The sequence below is a fragment of the Bos mutus genome, chromosome 25 (genome assembly GCF_027580195.1).
Source record: "Bos mutus isolate GX-2022 chromosome 25, NWIPB_WYAK_1.1, whole genome shotgun sequence".
NCBI lineage: Eukaryota > Metazoa > Chordata > Mammalia > Artiodactyla > Bovidae > Bos > Bos mutus.
Window position 1 is genome coordinate 39,891,912 of NC_091641.1, and position 27,985 is coordinate 39,919,896.

The 27,985-nt window shown below is 61.5% G+C and overlaps 2 protein-coding genes across 3 annotated transcripts; one reads left to right on the forward strand and one right to left on the reverse strand.

Moving 5' to 3' along the window:
• Positions 1 to 1,045: 1,045 nt before the first annotated feature.
• On the forward strand, positions 1,046 to 4,008 carry PRSS27 (serine protease 27). Its single transcript, XM_005886797.3, has 4 exons — positions 1,046 to 1,190; positions 2,242 to 2,513; positions 3,082 to 3,251; positions 3,680 to 4,008. The coding sequence occupies exons 1-4, from the start codon at positions 1,057 to 1,059 to the stop codon at positions 3,932 to 3,934; spliced, it is 831 nt and encodes a 276-aa protein (XP_005886859.2). The 5' UTR covers positions 1,046 to 1,056; the 3' UTR covers positions 3,935 to 4,008.
• Positions 4,009 to 7,119: 3,111 nt separating this feature from the next.
• Positions 7,120 to 27,849, reverse strand: KCTD5 (potassium channel tetramerization domain containing 5). Of its 2 annotated transcripts, XM_070362483.1 has the most exons (7): positions 27,546 to 27,849; positions 18,238 to 18,346; positions 17,561 to 17,652; positions 15,913 to 16,008; positions 13,549 to 13,674; positions 11,337 to 11,395; positions 7,120 to 8,665 (listed from the first exon to the last, which is right to left on the reverse strand). In XM_070362483.1, the coding sequence occupies exons 1-6, from the start codon at positions 27,795 to 27,797 to the stop codon at positions 11,351 to 11,353; spliced, it is 720 nt and encodes a 239-aa protein (XP_070218584.1). In that variant the 5' UTR covers positions 27,798 to 27,849; the 3' UTR covers positions 7,120 to 8,665; positions 11,337 to 11,350. The 2 variants fall into 2 exon arrangements, with proteins under 2 accessions (XP_070218584.1, XP_005886860.2); XM_005886798.3 differs by lacking the exon at positions 11,337 to 11,395 and having other exon boundaries at positions 7,122 to 8,665; positions 27,546 to 27,848.
• Between the last annotated feature and the right edge of the window lie 136 nt (positions 27,850 to 27,985).

Consider the following 27,985-nt stretch of genomic DNA (forward strand, 5'->3'; position numbering starts at 1 on the left):
CCTCTTTACTCCCCTGAGATGAGTGAGACTCGAGTGGCTGGGCGGGCAGGCAGGCAGACGTGGAGCCTTGCTCACTTGTCTGGCCCCTTATCCAAGCCAGCCCCAGGCTGGAGGAGGGAGTTGGGGGGAGGCCCCACAGCCCCTTGGCTGAAGGCCACATCCTCCGCAGAGCTTCCAGATGAGGATGAGTGTGGGGTGTGGAGGGAAAGCCCTGGTGGGGTCCAGAAGAAGCCCTCTTGCCCCAAATGGGAGGGTCAAGCCCTGACGGGGTCCCCTCCCTGGCCTTTCTGATTGGTCCTGGCCCACAGCCTGGCCTGTGCACACCATGGGGGCACATGGGGGACCTGTGGCTGAAGGCTGCCAGCCTCTCCTGCCAGGTGCCCGGTGGACGGTCCTGCAGAGTCCACAGGAGGCTGGGTGTGCAGCAGAGGATGGGCTATGCTGACCAGTCGTTGGGGAGGGGAGGAGCAGACTGCAGCTTGGGCAAAGTTGGCTGATCACCCTCTTTTTTCTCATTTTCAGGGACTCGGGGAGGCGAGGCACTGAACGGTAAGCATTCAAGGCCTTCGGGTAGGGGGACAGGAGTGGGCTTGGTTGAGATCTCCGAGACTGGCCAGGACCCCCTCCCCGGTGAGACCCATAATGAATGGGCCCAGCACGGGAATCCCACAGTGGGGAAAACTGGGGAGCCTAGACAGGAGTTGCGGGGTGGAAGGGGAAGGTCCGGGAGCCCATTTGTCAGGCCGGGGGTGTGGGGTAAGACCTTAACCGTGTTATCTCACCCCCACCACCCAGAGGGTCAGGTGTCACAGGTGAGGGGCAAGGGGCCCACAACCCACTGTCGGAGGCTGACTGATGCCCAGGCCTCCGACTCAGGCCTAAGGTCCTGGAGTGGGTCAGGGACAGGAAAGCCAGGGAGTGAACAGGATAAGAAAGCTTGAGTGTGGGTTTGGGGGTGGGAATCACACCTGAGGGGATGGGCCTCCAGGGAGCGCCCCCCACCCCCGCCTCGGCTCTGTTCCCCCAGCCTGCGGCCGCCCGCGGATGCTGAACCGGATGGTGGGCGGGCAGAATGCCTTGGAGGGCGAGTGGCCCTGGCAGGTCAGCATTCAGCGAAACGGAAGCCACTTCTGCGGGGGCAGCCTCATCACGGACCGGTGGGTCCTCACCGCCGCGCACTGCTTCTCCAAGTGAGTCGACTGCGCCCTGCACTCCGCTCCGGGGGCACAGATCGTGCGACGGAACCGCCCCCTCCCCACGCGCCGTCCGCAAACGCCGGGCTTCAGCACCGCGGACAGCGCCGGCCCGCGGACAACGGCGGTGCGGGGTGCCCAGGCCGGGCCCCCACGGCCCGAGAGAGGCTGCGTCTGCGTCATCTGAGCCTTCCCTGCCAGGGCTCCCTTTGGGTCCAGCCTCGGGGCCAGCTTCCAGCAGCAGCCCCTGCTTCCGGGCTCTTGCTGCCCCCAGCCCAGCTGGGAGGGGTCCATTTCCCCCGGGGGGCTCACAGTGAGGTGCTTTCCCAGACAGGCCGCCCCTGCTGCTGGCCGCAGGGTCCTCCTGTTGCCTGCCTCTCTTCCTTGTCTCCTCCCACACCTCAAATCCAGACACTCCCTTCCTGATTGGGGCTCTGGGCACAGGTGGACGAAGCAGAATGGCCATTCCTCCTCCTCACTCTGAGGTCACCTACACTGGCCCTAACCAAAGGACCAAGCCACCCAAACCCTGCTTCCACACCATGACCTGCCTGGTCCCAAGCCTTCAGGGCTGCCTAGGCATCTCAGCTCTCTCCATGCCACAGCTCTTGCAATTCTAAAACCTCACATCTCAAGTTCAGAAATCCAGGCTCAGAGTGAGCAGGTCACTTGCCTCAGGCTGGGCCCCGGTGGGTGATCATCTCCTTCGACCCCCACAGACAGCCTTTCAGGTGGGGACTGTTACTGTCCCCATTTTACAGACAAGGAAACGGAGTCACAGAGAACTTGCTGGGTGACTTGCGCGAGGTGGCTGGGCTGGCCAGGGTGGAGCTGGGAATTTAAAGCTGCTTGGGGTTTACACCCTTTCCCACCTCATCTCTTAGTACACCCCCCTGGAGAGTGTGCTCCGGAAGACAAAGTGTAGACTGAGCTGTCAGCATCCTGGGGAGCGGGGAGGAAGTCCGACTCCTCCCTACTTCTCATCTCCACTTAACTTCCGCTGACGCCTCCCAGGCCGCCTCACACCGGGTCTCTACTCTCCCACCAGCACCTCTGAAACATCCCTGTACCAGGTCCTGCTGGGGGTGCTGCAGCTGGCGAGGCCAGGGCCACACGCCGTGTATGCCCGGGTGAAGCGGGTCGAGAGCAACCCCCAGTACCAAGGCATGGCCTCTAGCGCCGACGTGGCCCTGGTGGAGTTGGAGGCACCTGTGACCTTCACCAACTACATCCTCCCCGTGTGTGTGCCTGACCCCTCAGTCGTCTTTGAGTCGGGCATGAAGTGCTGGGTCACCGGCTGGGGCACCCCCAGTGAACAAGGTACTAAGGGCAGGGCAGGGAGAGAACAGGTGGCGGGCCTAGAGAAGGCAGCCTGGGGGCCGCCCTGAACCAACCATCTTCTGTTCAAACTGCCGCACGTGTGTTAGTCGCTCAGTCGTGTCTGGCTCTGTGACCCCATGGACTGTAGCCCGCCAGGCTCCTCTGTCCACGGGGTTCTCCAGGAAAGAATACTGGAGTGGGTAGCCATTCCCTTCTCCAGGGGATCTTCCCAACCCAGGGATCGAACCCTGGTCTCCCGCACTGCAGATAGATTCTTTACCGTCTGAGCCACCAGGAAGGCCCACAAGATCTCTACTCAAATGGGTGGAGTAGGTATGGGAAAGGGCAGCAGACACAGGAGCAGGGGCCACAGGGAACAGAAAGAGCCCAGCCTGGTGGTGAGGGGTGGGAAGAAGGAACTCTGTCCTACAAAGCCTCCAGCCAGAAGAGAAGATCTAAAAACACAAGAGAAAAGCAGGTGGGATGGAGCTGCGGTTCTTGAGAACCAGGGCCTGGGGCCCTCGGTGAGACTGTCCCCTGAGCCGCACCTGGTATCTCCCCTCCGCAGACAGCCTGCCTAAACCCCGGACCCTGCAGAAGCTTGCCGTGCCCATCATCAGCACGCCCAAGTGCAACCTGCTCTACAGCAAGGATGCAGAGTCCGGCTTCCAGCCCAGAACCATCAAGGACGACATGCTGTGTGCGGGCTTCGCTGAGGGCAAGAGGGACGCCTGCAAGGTGGGCACTGGGGCGGGGTGGGCCGAGGCTGAGCCCTAGTGCCTGGGCCCCAGGCGGAAACCAGCCCACCTGGGACAAGGGACAAGGCCCAGGAGGTGGACCTGCAGGGCCCAGACCAGAGCTATGCATTTGACCAGCTGGGAAAGCAGGTTCCTGGGTTCTACCTGGGGGAGTCAGCCAGTGGGTGTGTGGCGGGACTCAGGAAGCTGCATCTTTAAGACACTTCTCTGAGGTGATTCAGGGTGGGTAGTGTGGCAATGCTAGAGAAATGGGCACTCCAGGCTGGAAAGGAAGGGCTGCAGGGGCTGGGGTGTCCTGGGCAGAGACGAGCGAAGGGAGAGACAGGCGCGGGCACTCAGCCGTGCAGCTGCGGAGCCCGGCTCTCTGGCCCGCGTGCGCTGACACAGGTACCTCTGCTTCGGCCGCAGGGAGATTCCGGGGGCCCCCTGGTGTGCCTCGTGGGCCAGGTGTGGCTGCAGGCAGGGGTGATCAGCTGGGGCGAGGGCTGCGCCCGGCGGAACCGCCCAGGTGTCTACATCCGGCTCACCTCCCACCACGACTGGATCCACCGGATCATCCCAGAGCTGCAGTTCCAGCGGGCAGGGCCAGGCAGTGCCCAGAAGCGGGACCCCCGGACCCGGCAGCCCCTTGGTCGGAACTCCGCACGCTACCCGGCCGCCTAAGCCGTCCTGGTCCTCGCAGCCCTGCTCGCCTTGTTCTGAGCCTTGCTCGGGCTGGTGGGCAGCGGCCGCCCAGGTCCAAGGTGTACATTTGTAAATAGCCCTCCAGTTCCCCCTCCTCTCAAGTTCCCACTTATTTTTATTTATGTTCACTCTCCAATAAAGACCCAACCTCAGGGCTGGCTGCCTGGGTGTGGCCCCTCGGGGCAGGGCGTCTGGTGCTAGGGAGGGGTGTGGGGGCGAGGCTCCACACTGAAAGCTGGATGTCACCCAGCCCCACACAGGCGGCCTCCCCGCTTCCCCCCCGCCTGTGTCCTTGCCAACCTGGTTGTCACCATGTGTCACCCACGGGTACCCAGGGATGGCACTGGGGGTGACCGACACTGGCAGGGGGGCCCAGCAGAGCTTTGGAGGAGGGGGGCTCTGCAGGGCATCGGGGAGCAACCCCCACTGCCTGTTGGACTCGCCCAACAACTTCCCTTGGTGACGCACTAAGGCTAAGACAGGGGGCTGCTCCTGGCGCCCCAGGGCCCCTTGAACCCCAGTTTCCTTTCCTCCACGCCCTCCCTCCCTCCGTGTCAACCTGAATCTGAAGTTTTGGGGGGTGGGGGGCTGGAGTTGGGGTCCACACCAGCTGGGAGATGTTGGACAAGCCACTGGCCCCTCTGAGCCCGTTTGTCTCCTGTGACCCTGGGCAGCACCTCCACCAGCTTCCCGGGTCACGGCGTGGTTGGTAAACTCGCCCGAGTGTACGTCAGGCAAGGCCCCACACCCACCTGGAAGCGCCCGGGGACCCTGCAGACCCAACAGCCCAGCAGGCTTAACCGCCCCCAGACCCAAGGATGCAGGGGTGGGCAGGGCCCTCCTGGAGTCCACACACTGCTGGCCAGGCTCGGATGGTGTCACACAGAAGAGGGAGGCCCAGGCCACGGAGGGGGGGGGCATGGAGGTCGGTGGGCCAGGCCCCCAGGAGACAGGCCTCAACAGCTCCCTTGGCTGGGACCCCCTTCTCCCCCTTGCTCCATGTTTAGGATTCAGATTGTTTGCCGGAGTGGTTCATGGTTTCTGCGAGGATCCCTGGGGATTCCCTGCCACAGCACCCCTGCCCGTTTCACTGCCCCTCCCGCCCCTTGTCCCACCAGCCACCCCACCCCACTCCCTCCCGGCCAGGGAATCCAGCAGGCGCAGAGCTCAGGCCCGCAGCTCACTCCGACCCCATCACGGCCGCGACGGTAAGGCTGTCCCCGGAGGCCGCCCCGGGTTCTCTGCCTGGCCTGTGTGTCCACAGCAGGCCTGCAGCCAGCCAGTCCACTCCCTGGTGTTGGCCGATTCCCGAAAGGCAGCAGCTTCTCGCCCTGCTCAGTGAACATGGGTGGACGAGAGTCCTGGGAGGCCTGGGCCTTGCACGCTGCACACATATGCCCAAGTGCCCACACAATACACGTGCACCCACGTGCACACACCAGTTCACATTCACGTGTACACGCACACACGTGCACACTCACGCACAGAGAAACACACATGCAAGCACGTGCATGGGCCCAGCTGGCTCGGCCGGTGCTGGGGGAACGCAGGCCTGGCTGTTTATGGAACGAACCCGTAAGCACTTAGCAGGCACCGGCTGCGGCCCGACCCTGGGGACGGAGGCAGGAAAACACACCACGTTCCTGTCCGCTCCTCTGCCCAGGCGTGCTCTTGGCGGGCAGGGAGCGCTGCCCAGTGGCCCCGGGGAGCGGCCCCGGGCCGTCTGCGAGCTCCTTCTCCAGAGCAGACATGGGCTCTGAGGCCTCGGGGGAAGTGGGGTGGGGCAGCAGGTGCAACGAGGCCTGACAGGGAGGTGGGGGGGAAGGCAAGGCTGTGGGCGTCCTGAGTACAGCCCCAGGTGCTGGGAGCAGGGGCTAGCCTAGGTCCTGCCGCCGTGGAGAGGCCACCCTGCCCGGGAGAGTAGACTCCAGGTCCTGCCATGGTGGGGTCAGAGGAGGGTGGGGCAGCCCACCTGCCAGCTCTGTGGAGAGAGGCCAGGGTAGGGCCATGTGGGGATCGGGGAGCACCAGGCTCCCCTTGGAAGTCCTGCCACCCCGTCTCCGCCTCCCCCTGCCTGCTATCCCAGCTTTCTGGGGGCCCTGGGGTCTCCTTTACCTCACCAACCTCCTGCCTCTGCCACGGGGCGGGGGTGTGCTCAGGGTCCAGTGGTCCTAGGGGAGGAGGGGCACAGATGTCAGGACAGCTAAGCACCCGGGTGCCCCCCGCACCAGGCTGGAGGGGCAAGGCTGCGGTCCTCGGTGGGCCCAGGGGGTGGCCCTGCGACTCCAGGGCAGGTCCCCCACGGCCTGGGCTCCCAGACACTGGCCCCACCCAGACCCAGGCAGACACTCAAGGAGACGGGAGGGGGAGAGACTTTATTGACGCCGTTCACAGTGAGCTCAGAGCTGTGAAGTGTGGGTGGCAGCGTGCCCCCAACTGCCCCACCCCGTCCTGAGGACCCAGCACGGGCCCCTGACCGCAGGCCCCAGACTGGACCGCCATCTCCTCTTGGCCCTGTGCTCAGACAGGAGACAGGCACGCGTTGCAAGACCAGCTGCTCTGGGGCATCTCCAAGAGCCCGTGGGGCAGGGGGGCCTGGAGGCAGGTCCAGCTTTGCTGTCGGCCTCAGGCAGCTGGGAGGTGCCACGTTTAGTCTCCTTGCAGAAAGCAAACTCCTTGGAGAATCTTAAGTCCTCCCCATGTGCCCCGCTGTACAGGGCACGCCTGGAGCCCCACTCCCACCCTCTGGCAGAGAATTCCCACTAGAGCTGAGTGCGTGCTGGAAACACGACAGGCAGCTGGTGAGACCAGCCTCTCAGGGTCACAGACGTCCTAGCCCAGCCGGGGCAGCTGTCCAGGGAACCCCCCCAAAGCCTGAGGAGCCGCCACCAGGGGGAGCCGGAGAGCCTGTTGGGGGGCACACCCAGGGAACTTCAGGCAAATGTCTCTGAAGCTGGTGCTTCCAGCCAGGGAGAGACACGCGCACATGCTTGACTCAGTGTGGCATCGGCACTTTTTAAACGATTCCACAAGAACCAGGTGAGGCGGCGAGGGCTGGCCGGGCCGTGGGGTGGGGGTCAGACTGGACAGGGACCCAGGCAGCCAGCAGAGCTGCCATGAGCCCAAGGTGGTGCTTCCACGGCAGCGGCTCTTCCGTACACTTTAAGACACTAACAGCTGTTCTGCTCAGTCATAAATACACAATTTTATTTGCTATTTTCAGGGGAAACTTAGGCATTAAACTGTAAGGTGATAAAATACGGATACCTAAAAAAGTACAAAAGTATAAATATCCCCTTAGAATAAATTTTAGTGAATTAAGTCTTAATATCTTTAAATTAAAAAAACAAACAAACCACAAGCCTATCTATTATCTCAAGGTCACAAATCAAACGACGCGAAGCAGTCAGCGGCGCCCCACGGTATCCCCGAGGCTCCAAGGGGAGGGAGGGTCTCGGGGCCGAGTGTGCCCATGGAAAGGTCAGTGTGAAGCCAAAAACGCTGAACCACGCACAAGAGACCTTACAAAAGGAGGTAAGTCCTAGTGCTGGAGAACTTGGTTCATCAGGTAATATTGGCAAAGGAGAAGAGGGGCAGGCGAGAAGCCTCCGGTAGCGTCTGGAGCCAGGAAGGTTGGCATCCGGACGGGATGGGGGGCACAGGTCCCCGACCCGCTGGGGAAGGTCAGCTCTCAAAGCGCGCAGACAGCCGTCCTCAAAGGAATCCGATCCGGCAGCTCCAGCGTCAGGCAGGGGCTGGCCATGCAGGCTCCTCCCCAGCGCCCCAGAAATGTCAGAGAACTGCATAGTTATACGAGCGCGTGAGCCGGCAGAGGCTGTCCGTGTGCGCTGTCAACACCCGACCTCCAGCGTGGCCTGGAGTCTCAGCTCCGGGAGCCTGTGGACAGGCCTCCCGCCCCGCCCTCCAGCCCAGGCGAGAGCAAGGCACTGCGGGGCGCCGGCTGCCCCCGCGCCCCCGGGCGGGCCAGACGAGGCAAACTCGTCCCTCCCTTTAAGTGAGGGGACAGGTCCGCCCAAAAGGCAGCAGCACTTTCAGGCGTCTCTAGGAAGCGAAAGCACTGGCAGTCTGTCCATACGGGGAAAGAAAGGACGCCACGGTCTCGTCTGGAAACTACAAACGGAGAAGCCTGGGTCGGCCCGGCCGGGTCAGGCCCAGGAAGTAGTGAACATGCGGAGGCCGGGAGAGACCACCAAGCCGTCACGTCTGGGAGGCACAGCAGACCCCCTGCCCCAAGGACCAGGGTGGTCAGAGGGCACCCAGAGCCCGGGGCACTGTGCCCACCCTCCTACCAGCAAGGCCCAGGCTCCACTACAGACTGTTTATGTAGCACCAAGAACGCAGTCCTTGAAATGATCTTCGGTGATGTAAGGGCCAGTTCAGGAGCCCTGCCTCGGGCCCGAGCGGCACTTGGGAAGCCGAGCGGAGGTCCCGCAGAGATGCCCGCCCAGCAGGAGCTGCCTGCGAGCAGTGACGCCTGGCTTCGGACAGCTGGTCCCGTCTCTCACCACCCACCTCAGAGGCAAAAAAAGCATTCACACCCAGATCTCTAGAGAAATTGTCAAAAGCAGGTTTCTTCTCATGGCCAAGCTTCCTCGACGTGGCGGATCATTGCGTCTTGGGAAAAGGTAAAACGTCTCTTCAGCTTCAACAGTGTGTTCCTCACATCCTCGAACCCCGTTCTTGCAAAATCTGAAAATGCCAAAGGCAGACAGTGAGGACTCAGGCCGTGAACAGAAAGGCAGCGTTGCGGGCTGCAGCCCGGGAAGCAATGGACACGTGGAGGCTGCGGGAAACCACCGAGTGACCACACTCGAGGCAGTCGCAGGCCTGTCTCCACGGCGCCTCCGGGGCCGCCTGAGACTCACCAGAGCGGCCCCGGGGGACAGTTCCTCACCAAGGCCCAGAGGACCCCAGCCGCATCTCCCGCAATGGCCTCCCAAGGGTGGGAGGCTCCCCCCTCCCAAGGGTGCCAGCGCCCACCTAGGGGTTAACTGCCCCCAAACCTTGATTTTCTCTCCAGCTCAGCTTGGTCCAGGTGGAAGACACAGGTGTGCGACCAGGGCCCCCACCCAACCGGCCCTCATTTTCCTTCCATGCCCCACTGCAAACCACACCCCTCCACCTGGCCCCCCAGGCCTGCCCTGTCACCCCCTCGTCCACACACTGCCTGGCTGAGTCTTGTCTTCTGTAACCAGACCCTTGGCCTGGGGGGCCGGCTCCCTCCTTGTAACCAGACAGGGCTCTGGGACACATCCCTGACCCCAGGTACCAGGACAAGAAGGCCACTGCCCAGCCAGGCCGACCCAGCCCAGGCCAGAGCAGTAAGATGACCTTCCTTGCGACCTCACTGGCAGCGAAAGAGGCCTCCTGGGGGCACTTTCCACTTGTGTTTCGGAGCTGAGAGAGATATGGCCCTGAGAAGAGGTGCTGAGCCCTGGACCCCCCGAGCTCGGGCCGCGCCTGGGAGGGTGAGCTCACACGGAGGCTGGTCAGGGGCGGCCCTGCGGGCACGGGCAGACTGCGGTCTCAAGGCCAGGGGCTCCCCATCGGCACAGCCGCCTGGGGCAGCCTCTCACGTCCCGCGGGCGTGCTCCAGTGACTCAGGAGAAGGTCCAGCCCACCTCGACAGCCCCCGCCTGCCATGGCGTCCGACAGCTCCAGGCCTCCAGGCCGCCCTCCTGCCCTGCCTACCACCAGCCGCCAGGGAGGTGCACCTTCTGCCAGGCTGGGGGTGCAACGGGCTGAGGGCCCCTCTTCAGGCTGGACGGGGCAGGCCCCCAAGTTGGACTTGCCTGCTCACTGGGAAAGGCCTGGACGGGGACGTGGCCTGAGAATAAGACCTGGGGCGATCTCAGGAGGGCCTGCGGCCCTGGCCCCATGGCAGTCTGAAGGAAAAGCTGGAGTCTGGGGGGCCGAGAGCCACCCACTCCATGGAGTCCAGCAGGGCAGCGGGCATCTGAGATTGCAGGACTGAGACATGGGAAGGTCGAGCGGGCTGGGAGTGAGGGACCGTGTGGGAGGGAGCAGCCCGCTGCAGCCGGAGCCCCAGTATTGTCTGCACATGAGGGCAGAGACCTCGCCTGGGAGCTGTGGCGGGCACAGCCCGTCTACCCAGACGGGCTCTCACCTCAGCCGCCGCTGGCAAGAAGGCCTGAGCCAGCTCGCGGAACAGAGCAGGCGGAGCCCGGTACATGGTAGGGCCCCCGAGGGCCGGGCCGGTCCAGGTCCAGGGCAGCACCCCCAGCGATCCACACCCGGAGTCAGGGTCTCCTGCAGGCACCCGTGACAGCCGTAACGGGGGTGGTGCTGATAGAAGCCCCGCCTCCTCCAGGAGGCTGGCTCCTCTGCGCTCCCGCACCCCCATTGCGGTTCACCTCCGGCCGGGCTGAGGCTGAGCTGAGCCCAAAGGGGCGGTCACTCCAAGCTGAGGCGGGCCCTACCCGCAAACTGCACGCCTGACTTTAGGCTGAGAAGAGGGAAGTGAGAAACGAGTGTCAGGACCGTCACAGCTAACAGTCATCGCATCTATTCCGCATGTCCCTTTTCTTGGTCCACGTGGCCGCTGCAAAGTTTAAAACGACAGCTGGAGCCCGCGCTGCACGGGCCCAGACCAGGCCCTGCAGACTTTGCTCAAAGGGCCAGGCGGCAGACACCGCACAATCTCCAGGTCAAGAGGCACACTGAGGATATTATGTACTCGTACAACCACCAGAAAAACCACCAGTAACAACGAAGAAGCCATTCCTGGCCCATGCCCCCAGACCAGACCTCAGGGCTTGGGGGACCCTGGGCGACGCTGGCGCCCAGCCCCTCTGAGCTCCACTTCCGCTGGCAATGCGAGGGGGCAAGCCTGGCGCTCCCTGCTGATCGGGTTCTGGCCAGGAGGAAGCAGGGGCCTGATGAGCAGCAGGGCTGAGGGGCACCCCAGGGTCTCCCAAAATGGCCAACCGGAGGGTTGGCACAGACCCCTGTCCACCAGCAAGCCTCATGAGGCGCAGGGAGCAGGGCATCAGGGCCCACCCTCCGAGGCACAACACTGACTCCTCAGCCCTGAGCCAGGGGGTGGCTGGGACAGGGTGGGGAGACCGTGAAGCTGGGGCTGCGTGTCCCCGGGAGGCACAGGCCCGAGGCCCAGCCGCACCCCCAGGCAGATACACACAGCACCCGGGGGCCCTGGTCAAGGTCCCACCCCAACGCGGGCATCCTTCGGGGGACACAGAGCCCCGCTCCTGGACAGATCGGCGCGGGTACTGAACACGGAAGGGCCTCTGTCAACTACAGGTGCGGGGCAGACGCAGCGTGGGAGGCGGGGCTCAAGGAGGCGCAGGCGCATGGTCAGTTTCGAGGGCGGCAGGCTCACCGTGACATTTACACTTAATCTGAGTCACTGTCACCGGGACCCGTGTCCTCGTCGTCACTCTGGCTCAGCACATGGCGGGCGGCAGGGAGGAGAAGAAGAGAGGGCGCGTCAGTGCAGGCGGGGTGGGGGGCAGGGGGCGCCCACCCTTCAGTGCGGGCAGGGCGGGGGCAAGGGAGCCCACCCAGACGGGCCAGACTCCTCGGAGCAGCCATGCTGGTCACAGTGGAGCAAGCCACGCTGTCCCTGGGTCCCTGAGGCTGCAGAGTTCTCCTTCCCTCCACGTTGTGAAGCACTGGGCCAGGCCCAGAACCTGGCCGTTACCTTCAGCTCCTGGGAGGCCATGACCTCCAGGACACACGGTGGGGTCAGCTGGCCAGGGGGCTGGAGGCTGCGATCAGGCACATGGGCGATCGATCACTGATCCATGGATCAATCATGTCTACCTAACCAAGACCCATAGACTGGCTGGACATAGGTTGGGGGTGCGTGCCTGGGGGCAGGGCCCCGTGGCCCCAGGGGCACCTCTGTGAACTCCAGGGGCCCACTTTCTGGCCTCCGCCCCACACCCGCTCTGAGCTTCCTGTGCAACGCATGCCTGACCCCGGCACCTGGGCCCCTTGTCCGGCTGCCCCGCCCCCACTCTCTCAGGTCACTTCCCCCGAGACGTGTGTGTGGGGGAGGCCAGCTCCAGCCGCGGCCCAGGGAGGGGCATCATGACGGGGCCCCCGGAACTCACGGCACTGCTCCCACCAGGCCACACACAGGCGCCCCCGACGACACCCCACCTGGCGCCCACGGCTTCCTATAGCTCTGAGGCCCCCTCTGCTACCGCCCCCATTTAGAAGCTACTGTGGTGACCACACTCCAGGACCAGGTATTTCTGGAGAAACAAGGCCGCGCTTCCACTGGCAAAGGGATCTGGGGTCACGCCCGGAGCTCCGGCGGCACAGACGCGTCCTCCCGCAGCTGAAAAGCACCTGAGGGAGATGAGCCTGATGGTTGCCTGGGGAGCTCGGCTACGCGAATTTTTCAAGTTCAGAAATAAAAGCTGCTAAAAATAGACAACTTACAAAGAGCCCTGCAAACACTCAGGGAGACGAGGCTCCTCTAGAGGCTGGGGCTCTGGGGAGGTGGGCCGACTCTGAGCCCGAAGCCCCACCCCAGGCAGGGCATCAGCACTCCTCACCTCTGGAGCCTGGTAGAGCCCTGGCGAGGAGGCGCCTGCAGCCCTGGAGGAGGAGGGGCACGGTCACCACGGACTGTGGGCGTGCTGACCCTGTGGTCCGTCCCGAGCCTACACCTCCAAGGAAGACCCTGAAAGGCTCACAGCAACAGTTCTAGGCCCAGAGCAGACAGGGTGCCCCTGGGCAAGCGTGTGGGGAAGGCCGGGGAGCCCCAGTTTTACGTCATCAGGTAGAGCCCTTCCGACTCAGGCCTTTCCCATACCCCCTCAGAGCACCTCTGACGGGCACCTGAGCCTCCCCCAGGGCCGTCTGTGGGCCTGGCCTCACGGGCTGGCCGCCACGGAGCCCTGGGCCCCCCGAGCTGGCTGCAGGGTCGTCCAGGCACCGCTTGGCCCACAGGTTCGGAAGTCCTGCCCATACTGATGCTGGACTCTGCACGGACAGACACATCTGGAGTCCTGACCCGGGACGAGCCCAGAAGACATGCCGTTAGAGCCCGTCACCTCCAGGCAAGGGTAGCGACCACCCCGTCCGTTTTCACTGTGGCCGCACTTGAGCTGCTCTGGGGAGAAGTGCCCGATGGCCCACAGGGAGGGGCTGGTGCCGCGCCAAGAGCGTACTCCGTGGAGCTGAAGAATCACACACCTACCAGATCTGCCCCGTCTACCCCCACACCAGGGACAGAGGCCCTGCCCTCCAGCCTCAACGTCCCGTCCCCAGGAAAACATCAAGGAGAAGTGCAGCCCCCACCAAGGAGGGCACTTTCAGGAGCAGGCCGTGGGCAGGGGCAGTGAGGGCGGGGGCCTGGGTGTCCAGCAACCCCACGGCCCACGGCCCAGGGACGTCTGCGCCCTCTGTTCCCGAGTTTCGCTTCCGACATGCTTAGGGAAAATAAGGGACAACAGAGCAGATGCACAGGGTGAGCGGGCGGCCGCGAAGCCCGCGAGGCTGCAGCACAGGGACGACGGTGAGTGGCGACGCGGGAAGGAGGGAGCCAGCCCGGCGGGCAGCGGGCACAGTGCACCCACCTTGGCCTTCTCGCTGGGCTCGCTGGCGGGGCCGTGTGGCGAGTTGTGCAGCTCCTTGGAGACCACACACAGGAACTCAGCCTGGTCCTCGCTGCCATAGTTGTAGGAGGAGCCGATGCTGACCAGCTGGGGGAGAGAGGGCCAGTGGGACATGGGTTGAGAGCTGCCCCCAGCTCAGGACCAGCCCACCGGGAGGGAAGTCTTCAGAGACACCCAGCCGAAGAAGCTAGGGACAGGGTTCAGTCGAGAGACTTTTTATGAACTTACTGAAAACCCCGTCTCCAAACGTCTAGGCTCAGGCTCAGATGCATGCGCGCGCACGCGCATACACACATACACACACACACACACACACACACACACACACACACACAGCCATGCGGGACGGGCCTCCTGTGCTGCGCATCCAGCTCCTCTGGGGGGTCCTGGCTGGGCCCACAGGGGACAAGCAGTGACCAGGAAGGGGAGTGTGGCGCTGGAGCTGGCAGCGAGCAGGCAGGGCGCTGGGGGCCCCTCAGAGCCGGGCCCAGGAGGGGGCTACAGTGCTCTGCCCTGTCCGTGAGCATGGGCCAGAGCACACGTGCGTGAGCACACTCGAGGGCGAGCCCCTCGGGGAAGCCAGGACTGGGGCTTCCTCACGCTGGGGCTGCTGACCGAGGAGCGGTTGAGGAGGGCTGAGCCGGCACCTTTCATGACGATTCACAGGGGCACCAAGAACAGTGTGATTATTTCAAAATACCCCCGAAAGGGGTCACCTTAACCAGGAGAGATGCCGGGAGCCCTTTAACTTCTCCCTTGGGTAGTCTACTCCAGGGGACACTCTGAGGAGCCAGAGGGGCCAGCGGGGTCATGGGGTTGTGAGGTCAAACCTCAGAGTCTCAGCCTGAGACACAGGCACAGGGACACTGAGCTTGTGGGGGCGCCGGCTACTCACAGGACACCCTGGCCGTGGGCAGAGGCCCCCAGGTAACGAACTGCAGGCCCCTGGCACGAGGGGCAATGTGCCCGCGGGACCGTCAGAGTGCTCTGGACGGGGCAGCAGGTGGGTGGGAGGAAGTGACTCAGCTCTCGTCCTTTCTCCCTGTGGTCCTGGCCAGGGCGCTGCTGATGAAGCGAGCGGCTGGGTCGGGCCAGAGTCAGCAGCGCTGCTCAGTCACGGGCAGGACAGGGCAGGAGCCCGCCGGGCAGCCCCCCAGGAAGGGCCCTGGTGCCTACAGCAGCACCAACGGCCTGGGGGGCCGAGGTGGACACAGGCCAGGGGGTGGGGGGTGGAGGACACACACACAGATACACACACACCCCCCCCCCATATACACAAGGATGGACACACACAGATACACACACACACACCTATACACACAAGGACAAACACACATACACACAGATATACACACATACACACACAGATATACACACACACACACGGATGAACACACACACACACAGATATACACACACATACGCCTATACACACAAGGACGGACACACACACACACACACAGATATACACACATACACACAGATAAACATACACACACAGATGGACACACACACGCACACACACAGAGAGATACACACACGCACCTATACACACAAGGACGGACACACACACACACACATAAACATACACACACAGATATGCACATATACACACACACCTATATACATAAGAACGGACACATACACACAGATACACACATACAGAGAGACATACACACATACGTACACACACACAGAAACACACATAGGTACACACATGCACACACACAGATACACACACGCATAGAGATACACACGTAAGTACACACATGCACACAGATACACATGGGCACACACAATCATGCACACACATAAGCACACACACGTATATACACACAGGCACACAAAAACACATGCACACATGTGTATATACACAAGGACACAGGTGTACACGTGCACACATGTACACACACGGGTACACAAGTACACACAGAAGCACACACATGTATATACTCAAGGACACACGTATACACACACAAGCACATCTCTACGCACACATGTAGAGATGCCACAGAGAAGCCCAGGGAACAGTCGTACCACAAAGAAGTGAGTGGACGAGGAAAGATAACTGTGGAGTGAAGACTGGACAGTGGGACCCTAAGACCGACTCCTGCCGCCACCAGCCCCGCGCCCACGACGATCCAGCCTGGGCTGGCATAGGTTGCTACTGGTGAGAGGTGCGGGGGACACTCTGGGGACCGAGCTTCCAGGAACTGCAGGCCGCCTGACGCCTCATTACTGGTCCCTGGGGCCGGCTGCCCTGAGCACTGGGCAGGGCCTTGGTAATCAGCAGCTTCACTGCCCTGCAGGCTCAGAGGCCTTTACCTGCTCGAACTTCCAGCCATCGGACATGGTGGAGACCATCTGCGTGAGCTCCTCCTCTTGACACTGCAGGACACGGTACACGTGCTTCAGCGGCACCTGCAAGAGCAGACACGGGGGAGTGTTCCCACGCCGGGGCCAAGCCGGGGACAGCCCCGGGCCCTGGGGAGGCCCACGGTCCCGCCCACCTCTCAGCCCAGGTCGTGACGCCCACAGGAACACCAAAGAAAACAAACATGCTGGAACAGCTACTGTCTTCTGCTTCCCCATCCGCCTCCAAAAATATTTCTATTTCTAAATTCCAAAATAAAATGAGTCATGTTCCTGAAACCCGAGAACACCTGTGGCTGGATGCAAACACATGAAGGCAGCCCTGCCTGTGCCCTGAGGAGCCTTACCAAGCGTCTGACCCCAGCAGCAGGACTGGCCTGGGCCCCGCCCTCGGAAGACAGCGCTCAGCTGAGCACGTGGCTCGGACAGGAGCCCGTGGGCCTTCCTGTCTGCGCACCCCCACCCCAAACTCCACCCAGCTCCACTCCCAGCCTGGGCCGCACTGCCAGAGCTCTGCCCTGACGCCACCCCAGGGACGGGGTCGCAGCCCCAGTGCTCTGGTCCCCACACGGCCCAAGAGCCTTCACTGGGGACACATGGAGGGCGCTGAGCGCTGCCCCACCCGTGCGGGCCTCGCCCACGTCCCCACGGGGTGGGGGGTGCGACGGCCCAGTCACGGGCTTTGTCTTTGAGGGGGCTGGCAGCAGGGAACCAGGCCGCACACTGGCCAGAGATGACTGTGGGGCCTGTGGCCGCATCACCTGCCCTCCCCCAGTCCCTGACCAGCCACCTGGAACGGCCGATCTCAGCAAGCTCTTCAGAGAGGCCAAGAGTGCCAGCCCTGGGGCTGCAGGGCCCTGGGGGGAAGCCCGGCTTGGGAGGCAGTGGCAGGGCGGTGAGAGGGTGGAGACTCTTAGGAACTCCGGCTCTCAGGGAAAGCGTGCACAGCAGCCCTGGGTGGGGGCCCAGGCAGGGGCTGCACTCTGCAGCCACCGCAGAGCCTGGCACCACGACAGGACCACTGCCGAGACCCTCAGGAGCCTGCCTCGGGGAAGGTGTCAGACAGCTGCCTCAAAACGCACTGGCCCAACAGGCAGTGGAGTGCCCGTGCCAGCTCCAGCACGGCTGACCGTGGCCAAGTGCAAACAGGTCCCATGTGGACTCCATGCCCTTAGGACAGGGTCAGCATCAAGAGCTGTCCACTGAGCCCTTCCTTCCCGATCAGAGCCAAGCCTGCTCTGCCTACACCCCCACCCCCATCCCCATCAGCACCAGCCCACTGCCGGCTCCCCCAGGCTCCCCGCAAGCCTTCCAAGTGGGCCAAGGAGTTGGCCACCACAGGACCTTTGCACTTGCGGAGCTCTGCCTGCAACACCCGCCCCGAGACGGCTACACACACAGAGGCCCATGGAGGCCTCTTGCTTGTCCTCTGCCTCTCCTCACTGGCCAGGGCGCCAGCTGGCAGGCACTGCAAGAGGCGCCCGGAGGGCAAGGCAGGGCACAAGGACAGCTCCAGAGGAACTGGTCAGCTGGGAGAAGGGAGTGAGCCACGTCACCAAGCAGGTCTCGGAAGGGTTCTGGTGCCAGTCACCCATCTCACCTGTGATGTTTTGCTGTCTCGCTCTCTAATTTTGTCCTTGACGAGTTTTATTAGTGAGGTGATATTGTAAAATTCCGCTTCCTCCAATACCCCTAGGATAAAGAAAAATAACTAATTTCCACCAGATCAAATAAATGCTGTCTCTGCCCCGCAGTGAACCCAAGGCCCATGCACACATAAAACAGACAAAAACACACATGTATACACTAAATAGATGCTGCAGAAAAAGATGCAGACAGGTGGTCGCAGGAGCAAGATGGGCCAGAATGAAGGAGGGAGTGGGCACAGCTTAACAAGCAAAACGGGGCCGAGCCCTGGGCTCTCAGGACACCTGGCTCCATGCCAGGAGCCGGAGCATGGCCAGTGTCTGCAGACACGGGCAGAACACAGAGCCAGCGGCCGGGCTGCCCCGGAGGGGAGCAGACCCAGGGTGGGCGATCCCGGGGACCCCAGGAGAGGCGTGGCCCCCAGGCAGTGTCAGCCAGGACCCCCAGAGAGCAGCGGGCCCCGAGCCAGAGCCGCCCTCCCCGAAGGACAGGGAGTGAGAGAGCCGCAGCCCCCAGCGGGCAGGCTGGGCCTGAGACGAGCATCTGCTCGGGAGGGAGCTGGGGAAGGAGTGGGGCTCCGCTCCCAGGGTTGGAGGGCCCCCACCGCCTGCCCCTCCCCCTCCGACTCACCTTCCTCTGCCAGGTCTTTGTTAATGACCAGCTTCCCATGTCTCAGGTAGTTCAGCACGGGCCCAAAGTAGGTGGGGTCTCTGTCGATTAAGTAGGCACCTGTTTCATCCTGCAGAGAGCAAGAGACAAGCTGAGCCCAGACAACAGGGTGGTTTCTGCAGCTGGCCACCAGGCCACGGCTAGAGGGGTCTCACCCACAACTGGCGCGTCAGCGCTTGTGGCACTTCAGGGGACCCCAAGCAGCTTCGCCTACCTCAGCCACCCGCGGCTTCTGGCCCTGACCCGTCACCACTGCAGGTGAAACCGAGTCTCAGCTCTGTGGCAGCAAGGTGACCGCCACTCAGAGGCAGGGGTGCCATGCACAAGACCTCTCTGCTCAGCTCCCAGGACTCCTGAGGCGGGATCACCTTTCACTCAGTCAGGCCCGCCCTCTAGTGACCCCACTCTCTCCCCGGCACAGAGGCCGATGGCCGCCCTGCTCATTTCGGGGCTCCTCCCTGGGCAGGACTGGGGTGGGGTCCCAGGCTCAGGGAACAGAGCTTCCCCGTGACTGACCACTGAGGACCCCTCCCCGATAGGCGGCGTCTCCAGGGCCTGTCTTCAGAAGGCGCCCCTCCGGACCTGGTGGGCCCTGCCCCCCTGCAGGGCCAGTATCTTTCTGATGCCTCGCTGCCCGAGGCAGGCCTTTGGCGTCAGCTCAGCGCCATCCAGGCGTGGCTGACGGAGGTGGACACACATGCCCTGGCACAGGGGAGGCTGTGGTGCCCATTCATGTGCGCACCAGTGGAGGCCTGTGGCAGCCCTCGGTGCAGAGGCGGGGCAGGGTCTGTGCCAAGAACAAGAGTCTGGGGTCCACAGAAGGCCATGGCCCCGCCTCTTCCAGGACACCGTGTCCACTGCTCTCTGGTCTGCTGAGTGCGACCTGGCCCAGGCTGCCATCCAGCAGGGCTGCCGGCTCCTCCCCTCACAGGAGCCCCCTTCCCTCTGCACCTGGGCCAATGGCCCCAGGACTCCGCTGAGACAAGCAGGTGACTCTTAAGTTAGGAAGCGTGGGGCTGGCCTCCCTGTCCAGCAGGTGCCTGCCGGGATGAGGCTTAGGTCCTGGAGGCAAGGGCCATGGAGGACGCAGGGGCGGCTGACGGGCCGAGTCTCCAGCGCAGCGTCAGGGTGCTCACGGTAGGAGGGGGTGCAGTAGAAGCCCCTGAGCCTCCTGGACATGGTGAGCCCAAGGGTGCCAGAGCCACTCTCAACTGTGAGGCAACGTGCTGTGCGAGGGCCCCCTTCTCCCTCGTGCGCATAGAGCCCGGAATTTCGTGCAGTAAATCTGGAGGCCTCAAGGGTTTTCCGTCGAGTCCATGAGGAGCAAAGGCGGCCTCCGGGATGGACCAGGGGATGTGAGGATGCATGCCTTCCGTGTACTTCTACCGTTTTCTATCTCGACTGCCTCCATGCCAGAGCACGGCTGCCCGGAGCTGGGCACCTACCCACCCTCAGGGCACATGTGCCAGCTCCCCAGGGTCCCAGGACCCACTGCCTGAGCTGGCCTCCAGGGGCTGGGGCCAGCCGGAGTGGGCTTCAGAGGGGCCCCTGACACTCCATGTGTCTCCCCTGCAGCGTCACCAGCTGAGGGCGGGACACTCAGTCCAGCGGCTGCCACGCCGGCCCTGCACCCACTCCGGGGAGGGAAATCCCCCAACCTGGCCCTGGAAGTGCAGGCCCCAGGCACCCTGAGATGCTGCAGGGAAGTGGCCAGCTCCTGGCAGCGACAAGCCCGCCTCTCCAGGACGGACCTGAGGAGTCTTCTCGGCGGCCTCCTCGTGGGCCCCACACAGCTCTTGGGCCCAGTCTCTCTGCGAGCACCTGTTCTGATCGGAAGGGCTTCCTTAAGAAACAAGGTTGAGACTCCAGAGTCAGGACAGGCCGAGCAGCAGTGTGGGGGAAGTGCTCATTCTACCAAGGCGCACGGGCCCCTGCCCAGAAGAGCACACATGCTCACTTGAGGCGCACAGGCAGGAGCTCTGCAGAAGCCGCACCCCCAGCACTGAGCCCATGCTGGAGCCCACGCTGCTGGAGCGCATCTGTGCTGGCGAGGGCAGCCGTGCCCTGGGCTGTGACTAGGTTGCACCCAGGGTCGCCAGGGCCCTGGGCCCTCACGCTGTTTGTGTGTAAGCGGCCCCGGGGCATCCAGCCTAAGGCAGAAATAAAAACAGAGCACAGAAAGAGAGAAGACCCCTCGTCCCAGATTCAGCAGCCTCGGGCTCACCTGAGCCACAGGACAGGGAGGGCGGTCTCTGTGCTGTCTAGTTGGCAGCAGGTGAATGCCGCCGGGCACCAACTCACGGGAGGATGAGCTTGTGACGTGTGCCTGGCCTGGCCAGGCGGACAACAGGCAGGAAGACTCGAGGATCTCTCTCCTGCCCTCAGTTTATATAACAAGTCTGTGTCACATTCTTATAGTGGTGAGGCTTGAGGGTTTTATTTTTTTGTAAAAGAGCCAGAATTAAGATTGCTTGCTCAACAAACCTTTTTAAAAATTGACTATCCCCTCTTTTCGCCAAGTTAGCGTGTGACCTGCTTCCGCAGTGCTGGCTTTGAAATATACATCCACCCAAAGGCACAGAGAGAACGGCTGAGCTTGCTCATGAATATTTAACAGAGGCCACGCCCACCAGGCGTCTCTCACTGTCTGCTCTCTCTCCCGCCCTGCCCGGGGCTGAGCCGAGGGCTCCAGTGAACAGTGAACCTGGGCCTTGGGCCACAGAGGCAACACCCTGGCCACAGCCAGGAGTGCCCTGCCCGCGTCCCTCCTCTGGAGAAGCCCATGCCACAGGCACCCACGGGACCCCTGACCTGCAGTCAGAGGAGGGAGGCAGGGAGGGGAATCCCGATGGGACACCCCATGCACCCCCACCCCAACCCCTGGTGCTGGTTAGGGGGCAGCGCGCCTGCCCGCCCATGCCCGGTCCGCATGGTCCAGGCAGGTTTGAACGCCCTGCCAGCAAGCACTGTGGGTCAGAGCAGGCAGCCGCCCATGCACAGGGCCATAAAAAGGAAAAGGGCCATAAGGGACGCGGTGGAGAAGCCGGGCCCTCAGGCGAGACTGTAAACAGAGGAATCCTGTTTCCGTCTCACTGTACCCGGCTCCTCTCAGCCACCTTCACAACTGCAGCAGACACACCAGGAAACACAGTGTGATCGTGGCTGTCGGCCACCGGAGGCTATAAGTTAAGGGGGCTGAGTGTCCCCAGCTAAACGCAAGGTGTGCTGTCAAAATTCCCCATCTGAGAGCTAAACGCAAAAGCGTGGAGTTATCTGTGCACAAACATGTGCAAGCAACATAATTAGAAAGACATTTCTCTCTGAAATTACCCACTTAAGGGATTCTATGTCACTTAAAACCTTCACCTCTGCCTGCTTTTCTCTTAAGTTTTCTACAGTATGGCAAGTCCCTGACCTAGAAGAGGCCTGAGGCATTACCAGTTCCAAATGAGGAAACGGAGGCCAGAGAGCAGAGGCCCGCAGGGGCAGCGGCTGCACTCACGAGCGTGGGAGAGCCGGCAGCCCTGACCGCAAGCCGCCCTGCGCACCGTGGAGGGGCACCCCCGCGGCACACGCAGGGAACGGAGGGGAAGCAGGGCCCTGGGCCCCCAACCCCAGGTGCCTCGCAGTCCTACCATGTGGCTTAGGAACAGAATCTAGGGTGACACCCACGACTCCAGTGACGCTGACTCAGAAGCAAACCACAGGTGCGTGATAGGACCCCCACAGGAGGCTCCTGGTTCTTCTCTTAGAACCAATCCACCGGGGGTGGGGGTGTGGGGAATCACACCAAGCTCCCTGAACAAGCAGAGATGGCTCACAGGACCCGGGCCCGCTTGGAGCGGACACTGTATCAACTGTGTGCAGAGACAGGGGCCAGGCACCCAGGTGTGGGGCAGTCGTGAGCAGGACACCGTGGGGAGACCCACCAGCCGTGAACACTTCTGTCAAAGGCAAGGGGGCAGCCACCTGTCCGGACCACTCAGGTACTTCCCTGCCTACAGACAGTCCAGTTACAGAGCACCTGCACAGAATTCCCCTACAGATGCCACGCTGCTTATCTTGGTGGGGAGAGAGAGAGAGGAGAGGGGACAGAGAGAGAGAGAAAGTGAGAGGAGAGAGAGGGGAGGGAGAGGGAGAGGGGAGAGAGAGCGTGAGCAACCAGGAGGTCAACCTGAGATGGAAACAGGCAGGAACCACGGGAGAGAAGCAGCCGCAGACAGGGCCCAGGGTCCCTGGCACAAAGCTCCCCAGCGCCTCTGCCAGCCTGGAGGCGAGGCCCCCTCAGGCCTGGAGTTTCCAGTCCCCTGGATGCCAGTCACAGCAGGCAGGCAGGACACTGCAGCCAGGATGTCCACCACAGGCTCATGCCGCACCCGCTGCTCCTGAGGCCCCCACGGCACCGCCTTGCTGGCTCCTGGCAGCCTCTGTTCTCCTCTGAGCCCGGTCCTGCTGGTGGAGCCGGTACAGAGTTCACTCTCCCTTCTTGCCGGGCCGAAGGGCAGGCACACAGCTCCTCTGCACCCTCGCCCAACTCCCCGTCCTCACCGAGGCCTGCCTGCCTCTCCCTTACTGCTTTGAGAAGCCCACCTTGGTCTATTCAGCGGCAGAGCCAGCCCTAGCCAAGCCTGACTTGCAAAGTCGGCCAGGAACCTGGATGCCCAGCCCGAGGACACCAGAGCCCCCCAGAATGGACCCTGATAAGAGACGCAGGGTACACAGCCTCCCTGAGGCCAGAAGTCTGTCCCAGAGGCACACGGCCCAGAGGAGCTGCGCCCTGCAAGCTGAAGGGCATCACGTTTCCTGTAAGCAGGGAACCCGTGTCCCTCCCCCATGGTACAGCCCCAATGCCCAGTGTTGGGAACGGACCCCCAGGGCCTGTCCTGAGAACTGGCAGCTTGGGAGGCCTGCAGGGGGGTCTGTAGGGCCCAGTGCCCACCTCCACCAAGGGGCTGGCCCAACAGCTGGGGCTCTCTGCCAGCGGCATGAAGTTTGCACGCGTTGAGTTAGTGTGTCTAAGTGACAAATGGAAACAAAAAACAAGTTCGAAAGGTGAGAAATTCTTGGGACATTCTTTCTAAAAACAAAGTGCGGAGGTAAATAAAGCCCAGGGAGCGCCATCTCTATTTCCTGCGCTGACGCTGACGCAGTGTGGGGCACCCGGCGGGGGAGCTGACGCCCGCATCCCTGGTCCTCAAACTCCCCTGGGACTCTGGCTCAGAGAGGTCCAGGAACCCAACCCACATCAGGGCAGGTTGGGTTGTGGGTGGAGTCAAAGTCAGGCCTGAGTCTAAGTGGGCCACCGTGAAAAACGCCCCGCAGCCCACCAACTCTAGACCACAATGTGCTGGGCGCTCTGCAGGCTGAGGAGAGCTGCCCAGCGGAGGCCTGGGAAGCGTCCTGTGCTCGAGGCGGCCTGCGGGTGTCCTGGCCGCGCAGACTGTGCCCTGGGTACCAGGCAGAGTCAGCGCGTTTAAAGATGGTTGGCCCAGTGACTGCGGTCCTCGGGCACCTCCGGAAAGCAGTCGAGCGCGGCCACCCCAGGGGAATGCGGCCATGGCCAAGCCCCGAGCCGGCCATCTCTATGTTCTCATACAACTCTGTTTGCAAAACAGGCAGGTGGACCACAGCTTTCTGACCGCTGCTGGAAACCGAGGCCAGTCACTGTCCCGCTGGCCAAGAGTGAGTGAAGGCCGCCCGAGCCGTCGGCAGAAAGAGGAACTGCTCTGCAGCAGACGACCACTTCCTCCTGGCCACCCTCGGATGGCTGGCAGTCGAGTCCGCTGGCCTGAAGCAGCTCTCCCCTAGAAGCAAGCCCTTTCTCAGGATGTCCCTGCTCTGACGCGTGGGCTGGTCAGGGCCAAGGGGCCTTGTGAAGAGATGACCGCGGCATCCTCAGTGAGTGAGCCACCCCCTGCACTGGGGCATCCCCCGCCAGGGGCCTGAGCCAGGCCCGGGGCTAGGGCTGAGGACGCGCTCGGAACTCAAGCAAAGTGTGAGATGAAATGCACAGCCCCTGGGGACCGCCGCTCCTGCCTCACACCAGCACCCCAGCCCTCTCGGTGGAGCTACGACGCTCACAGCCTTTCGCCTCTGACTTAGTCACACAGAACATAATCTGCCGTTTCACTCTAAGTAATCCCCACTTCTCCTGCCAAGCGGCTTAAAAGATAGTCCTTCCACCCACACCCCCATCACTTAGCCCTGTCTGTGAAACTCCTTTCACTATCGTTCTAATCCTGAAACTCTAGCCAACACCTGGGGGGTCAGCACAGGCCAAGACCTGTGTAGGATACAGCATGTCATCAGAACACCTTGACGGCCCACCTCTCAGAGACCCACCTGATGCCCCCACACCTGCAGCCCCAAAACTAGGACAAGGGCCCTGCTGAAGGGCAAAGGCTGATGAGAAACGCAGTTTTCTCCAGACCTGGCTCAGTGGCAGAGAATGAAGCCCCTCCCCTGCAAATCCTATTTAATCTGAGTGGCTTCCAACCACCAAGTAGTATTTCCTGTTTCCCTTTAATTCCTAAAGCATCTCCCCACCGAAGCAGGGACGGACTTAACTCTGAACAAACTCAAACCTGTTTTCAACAATGCCACTGGGCCAGGAACCGTGGAATAGAGAGACAGCCCAAGTGAATCACATGCCGGGTATTTGCACAGCACTTCCGGGAAGAGGTGCTACACCTGGCCCGTTCCTGATGGAAGAGGGCAGAGAAAAATGGCCCAGGACAGCAGATGAACAGAGGCCAAAATGAAGGGCGCAGCCCCGGCCCTGCTGGGGAAGCACCAGGAGGAAGTGAGAACTCGCACTGGGGCTAACTGCAGAGAGAACGTCACGGCCGCCGGGGGCCCAGGTCAGAACAGCAGGCGAGAGAGCAGTGAGCAGCGGGGCCCAGAGACAGCCTGGCTCCCCGCACCCCTAACAACCTGGCTGTCCGCTGTTGAACGAAGCACTCCTCCACAGAAATCTCCTGACACCACCTTTCCCCCCAGGCTTCCCGACAGAGGTCCTTGCCAGACATTCTGTGTTTAATAGCAAGCTCTAGGCACTCTCCCAGCAAACTCCGAACCCATCAGGCTCCTGAAAGATTCCAGCCTTTGTCTGGGAACTCCTCCCCATTAAGTCTCCCCACCCAAACACGACCCAAGCACTACTCTGCAAGCCCAAGTGCTCAATAAACACGAGAAATGTGCCCAGCAGGAAATCTTCCAGTTGGTGCGTCCAGCCCTGTGAATATCCTTGAGGTGTGCGTCCATCAGTCTTAACTATGAGGTCAGGGCTTGCAGATTTTTACACGTGCATCCACATCCTGTTTTCTCTTCCAGCAGATAACTGCTAGCATCCCACTCTTCCAAATGAGGCCCTTTCCCTCCACCCTCAACCTCAGACTCCTTACTCAGGATTTCGTTATCCAGGAGTGAATCTCTGGGACATTCTTTCATCAGAACCAAAGCGGGGAAAACTGAGGAGAATGAGGACCTTATATATTTTGTCATTTGAAGCAGAACACTCTACTACTATGACTAAAGGGAATTAGCATTACTCTTTCTGGCAAGTTCACATCTGTGGCTAAAGCTAACTCATAGTTACTATCAACTCTTTCATGAGACAGAAACCGTATCTGCTGCATTACCTTCATGTTCTGAATTCCAACTTTACAAATAGATGAAAAAGAGCAGCTGTAACACAGATATAATTTATACTCTGATAAATTACCCCCTGCAAAAAACTACTATAAAGTATAATTTTTTAAGTAGTCTTGAGATATTAAAATGAAGGGATAAACTGACTTAACAGGCAAACTATAGTTAATCAGCCCTGAATCAACTGTCTCAGCGCTGAATAGACAGCACTGCCTCAAAACAACCCAATGGACAAGAGCAATGTAAAAATGGGCCTCAGCATACAAAACAGAAAGGCTCAAGTAGAAATGCAAGTGAATGACCACTAAGGCTCACTGCTTAAACAGTAAAACATACACCCACACTATAAAAGGAAAATCACAGCTAACAAAAGCCTATTTCTATCCTGGAGATGACTGTCATTTTCTGGGAGGTCAATTCTCTGAGAGCAGAGAGCTTGGTCAAATGCGCAATGGAAACAGCTGGGCAGCCGCGGGGGAGGGTGTGTGTGGGGCGGTGGGAACCGGAGAGCTGGCAGCCCAAACTCTGATTTCTACCCATGACTGGTGGTTTTGTGGTAACTCAAGCTCTCCTTTCCTGATCATAAGGTCATGCCACACAGAGGATGGTGTCGGTCAGGCTTTGCATCCTGAAGACGATATGAATCTTTCTGAGAAGCCTAGGCCTGGCAAATGCTGGGCTGGCAAGGCTCCAAGCCAAGTGCAATTATGTAGGCTCAAGTGAAAGACAGGAAAGTTAGAATAAGACTTGTGGACTAGGAAAAATATAGGTAAAAACTGTTCTTCCAAGTGCCTTTTCTGAGTGTCAATGCTGTTCAGCTCGAGATAGTCTCCTTCAGGCACACAAATCTTGTAAATGTAGTCATCACAATAGTTTCTGCACAACCATAGGAGCATTTAATCTGATGAAAGACAATCGGCAAACCAATCTAGAGATTCCTATCCTTCGGAGAGGGCACTAAGAAAACTAGGTTACTTAGAAGACTGAAAAAAATTTCCTATCTAGCCCTTCCTTAACACTCCTAAGCCATCCCTTAATATGAGCAACCCTCCTTTTGAAAAAGCACTCTATGGACGGCACTTTCTCGGAGTGCTGAGTGGGTGCGTGTTGCGGCTGAAAACCATGGAGCACCAACTCTCTAAATGCAAGTCACTGGGAAAGAGAGGCCACCCGCGTAAACCCCCACACCAACGTTAAGTCAAGCGTCTGGAACGTGAGAAGACGAGAACACCGGGGCTCTCAGATTCCAGGGCCAGTAAGTACACGGGACGGAGAAGAGAAGGTGTTCGCACCAGGGGCCAAAGAATCTAGGGACGAAAGAAAGTAGATCCACAGTAGTCTGGGGTCTGGAAAACCTCCTCCACAGAAGAGCAGAGAGGGCGAGACAGAGAGGCACCCAGAGGCGGACGGGCAGGGGATCCTTGAGGGTGGTGGGCGCCACAGCGCCATCCTCTCTTTTCCCGGCCCGAGAAAAGGAGTCGCGGACCTGGGTCAAGCTGGTGACAGAGAACGCGGGGATCGGAGCCGAGGCGGATCTCCTCAGCGTGGGGCAGGGGGCGTGCGGCGGGCCGCTGACCAGGGCGACCCGAACTCTCCTGACTGGCCCGCGCGGCCCTCACCTTGTCCGAGTCCAGGTCGGGGTCGGCCTGGCACAAACGGTACAGGAAGGATTTCGGATCCCGGCACAGCGTCTGCCGAGTGGTGAGGAAGTAGGTGCCGCCGACGTTGAGCCGGACCCACTTGGACACGCTGCCGGGACGCTGGGCCAAGGCGCCGAGCCCCGCGCTGCAGCGCCGGCACAGGCCGCCCCCCAGCCCCGCCCCGAGGCCGCCCGGGGCCGGAGGCAGCAGCTCGCAGTGATTCTCCGCCATGATCCCAGCAAGCCCCGCCACAGCTCCTCGCCACCGGAAGCGTCCGGTCTTTAATACAATCCTCCGAGCTCTGTCCCGCCCACGGGTCCGCCTTCGTAAAGCGCCCACCCCGGCGTCACGCGAGAGGCGGAAGTTCCGGCCCGGAAAAGCGGCCGGCCGTACCCTCTTCCGGCCGGAGCCCGGCGCGG

Excerpts from the sequence above, each read along its gene's own strand:
- PRSS27 (XM_005886797.3), top strand. The coding sequence starts at position 1,057 with ATGGTGGGCGGGCAGAATGCCTTGGAGGGCGAGTGGCCCTGGCAGGTC. Across the intron at positions 1,191-2,241 it reads GCCGCGCACTGCTTCTCCAA|CACCTCTGAAACATCCCTGT; the intron begins GTGAGTCGACTG and ends CTCTCCCACCAG. Across the intron at positions 2,514-3,081 it reads GGGCACCCCCAGTGAACAAG|ACAGCCTGCCTAAACCCCGG; the intron begins GTACTAAGGGCA and ends TCCCCTCCGCAG.
- KCTD5 (XM_070362483.1), bottom strand. The coding sequence starts at position 27,797 with ATGGCGGAGAATCACTGCGAGCTGCTGCCTCCGGCCCCGGGCGGCCTC. Across the intron at positions 17,653-18,237 it reads CAAAGACCTGGCAGAGGAAG|GGGTATTGGAGGAAGCGGAA; the intron begins GTGAGTCGGAGG and ends TCTTTATCCTAG. Across the intron at positions 11,396-13,548 it reads AGCCCAGCGAGAAGGCCAAG|AGTGACGACGAGGACACGGG; the intron begins GTGGGTGCACTG and ends GTGCTGAGCCAG.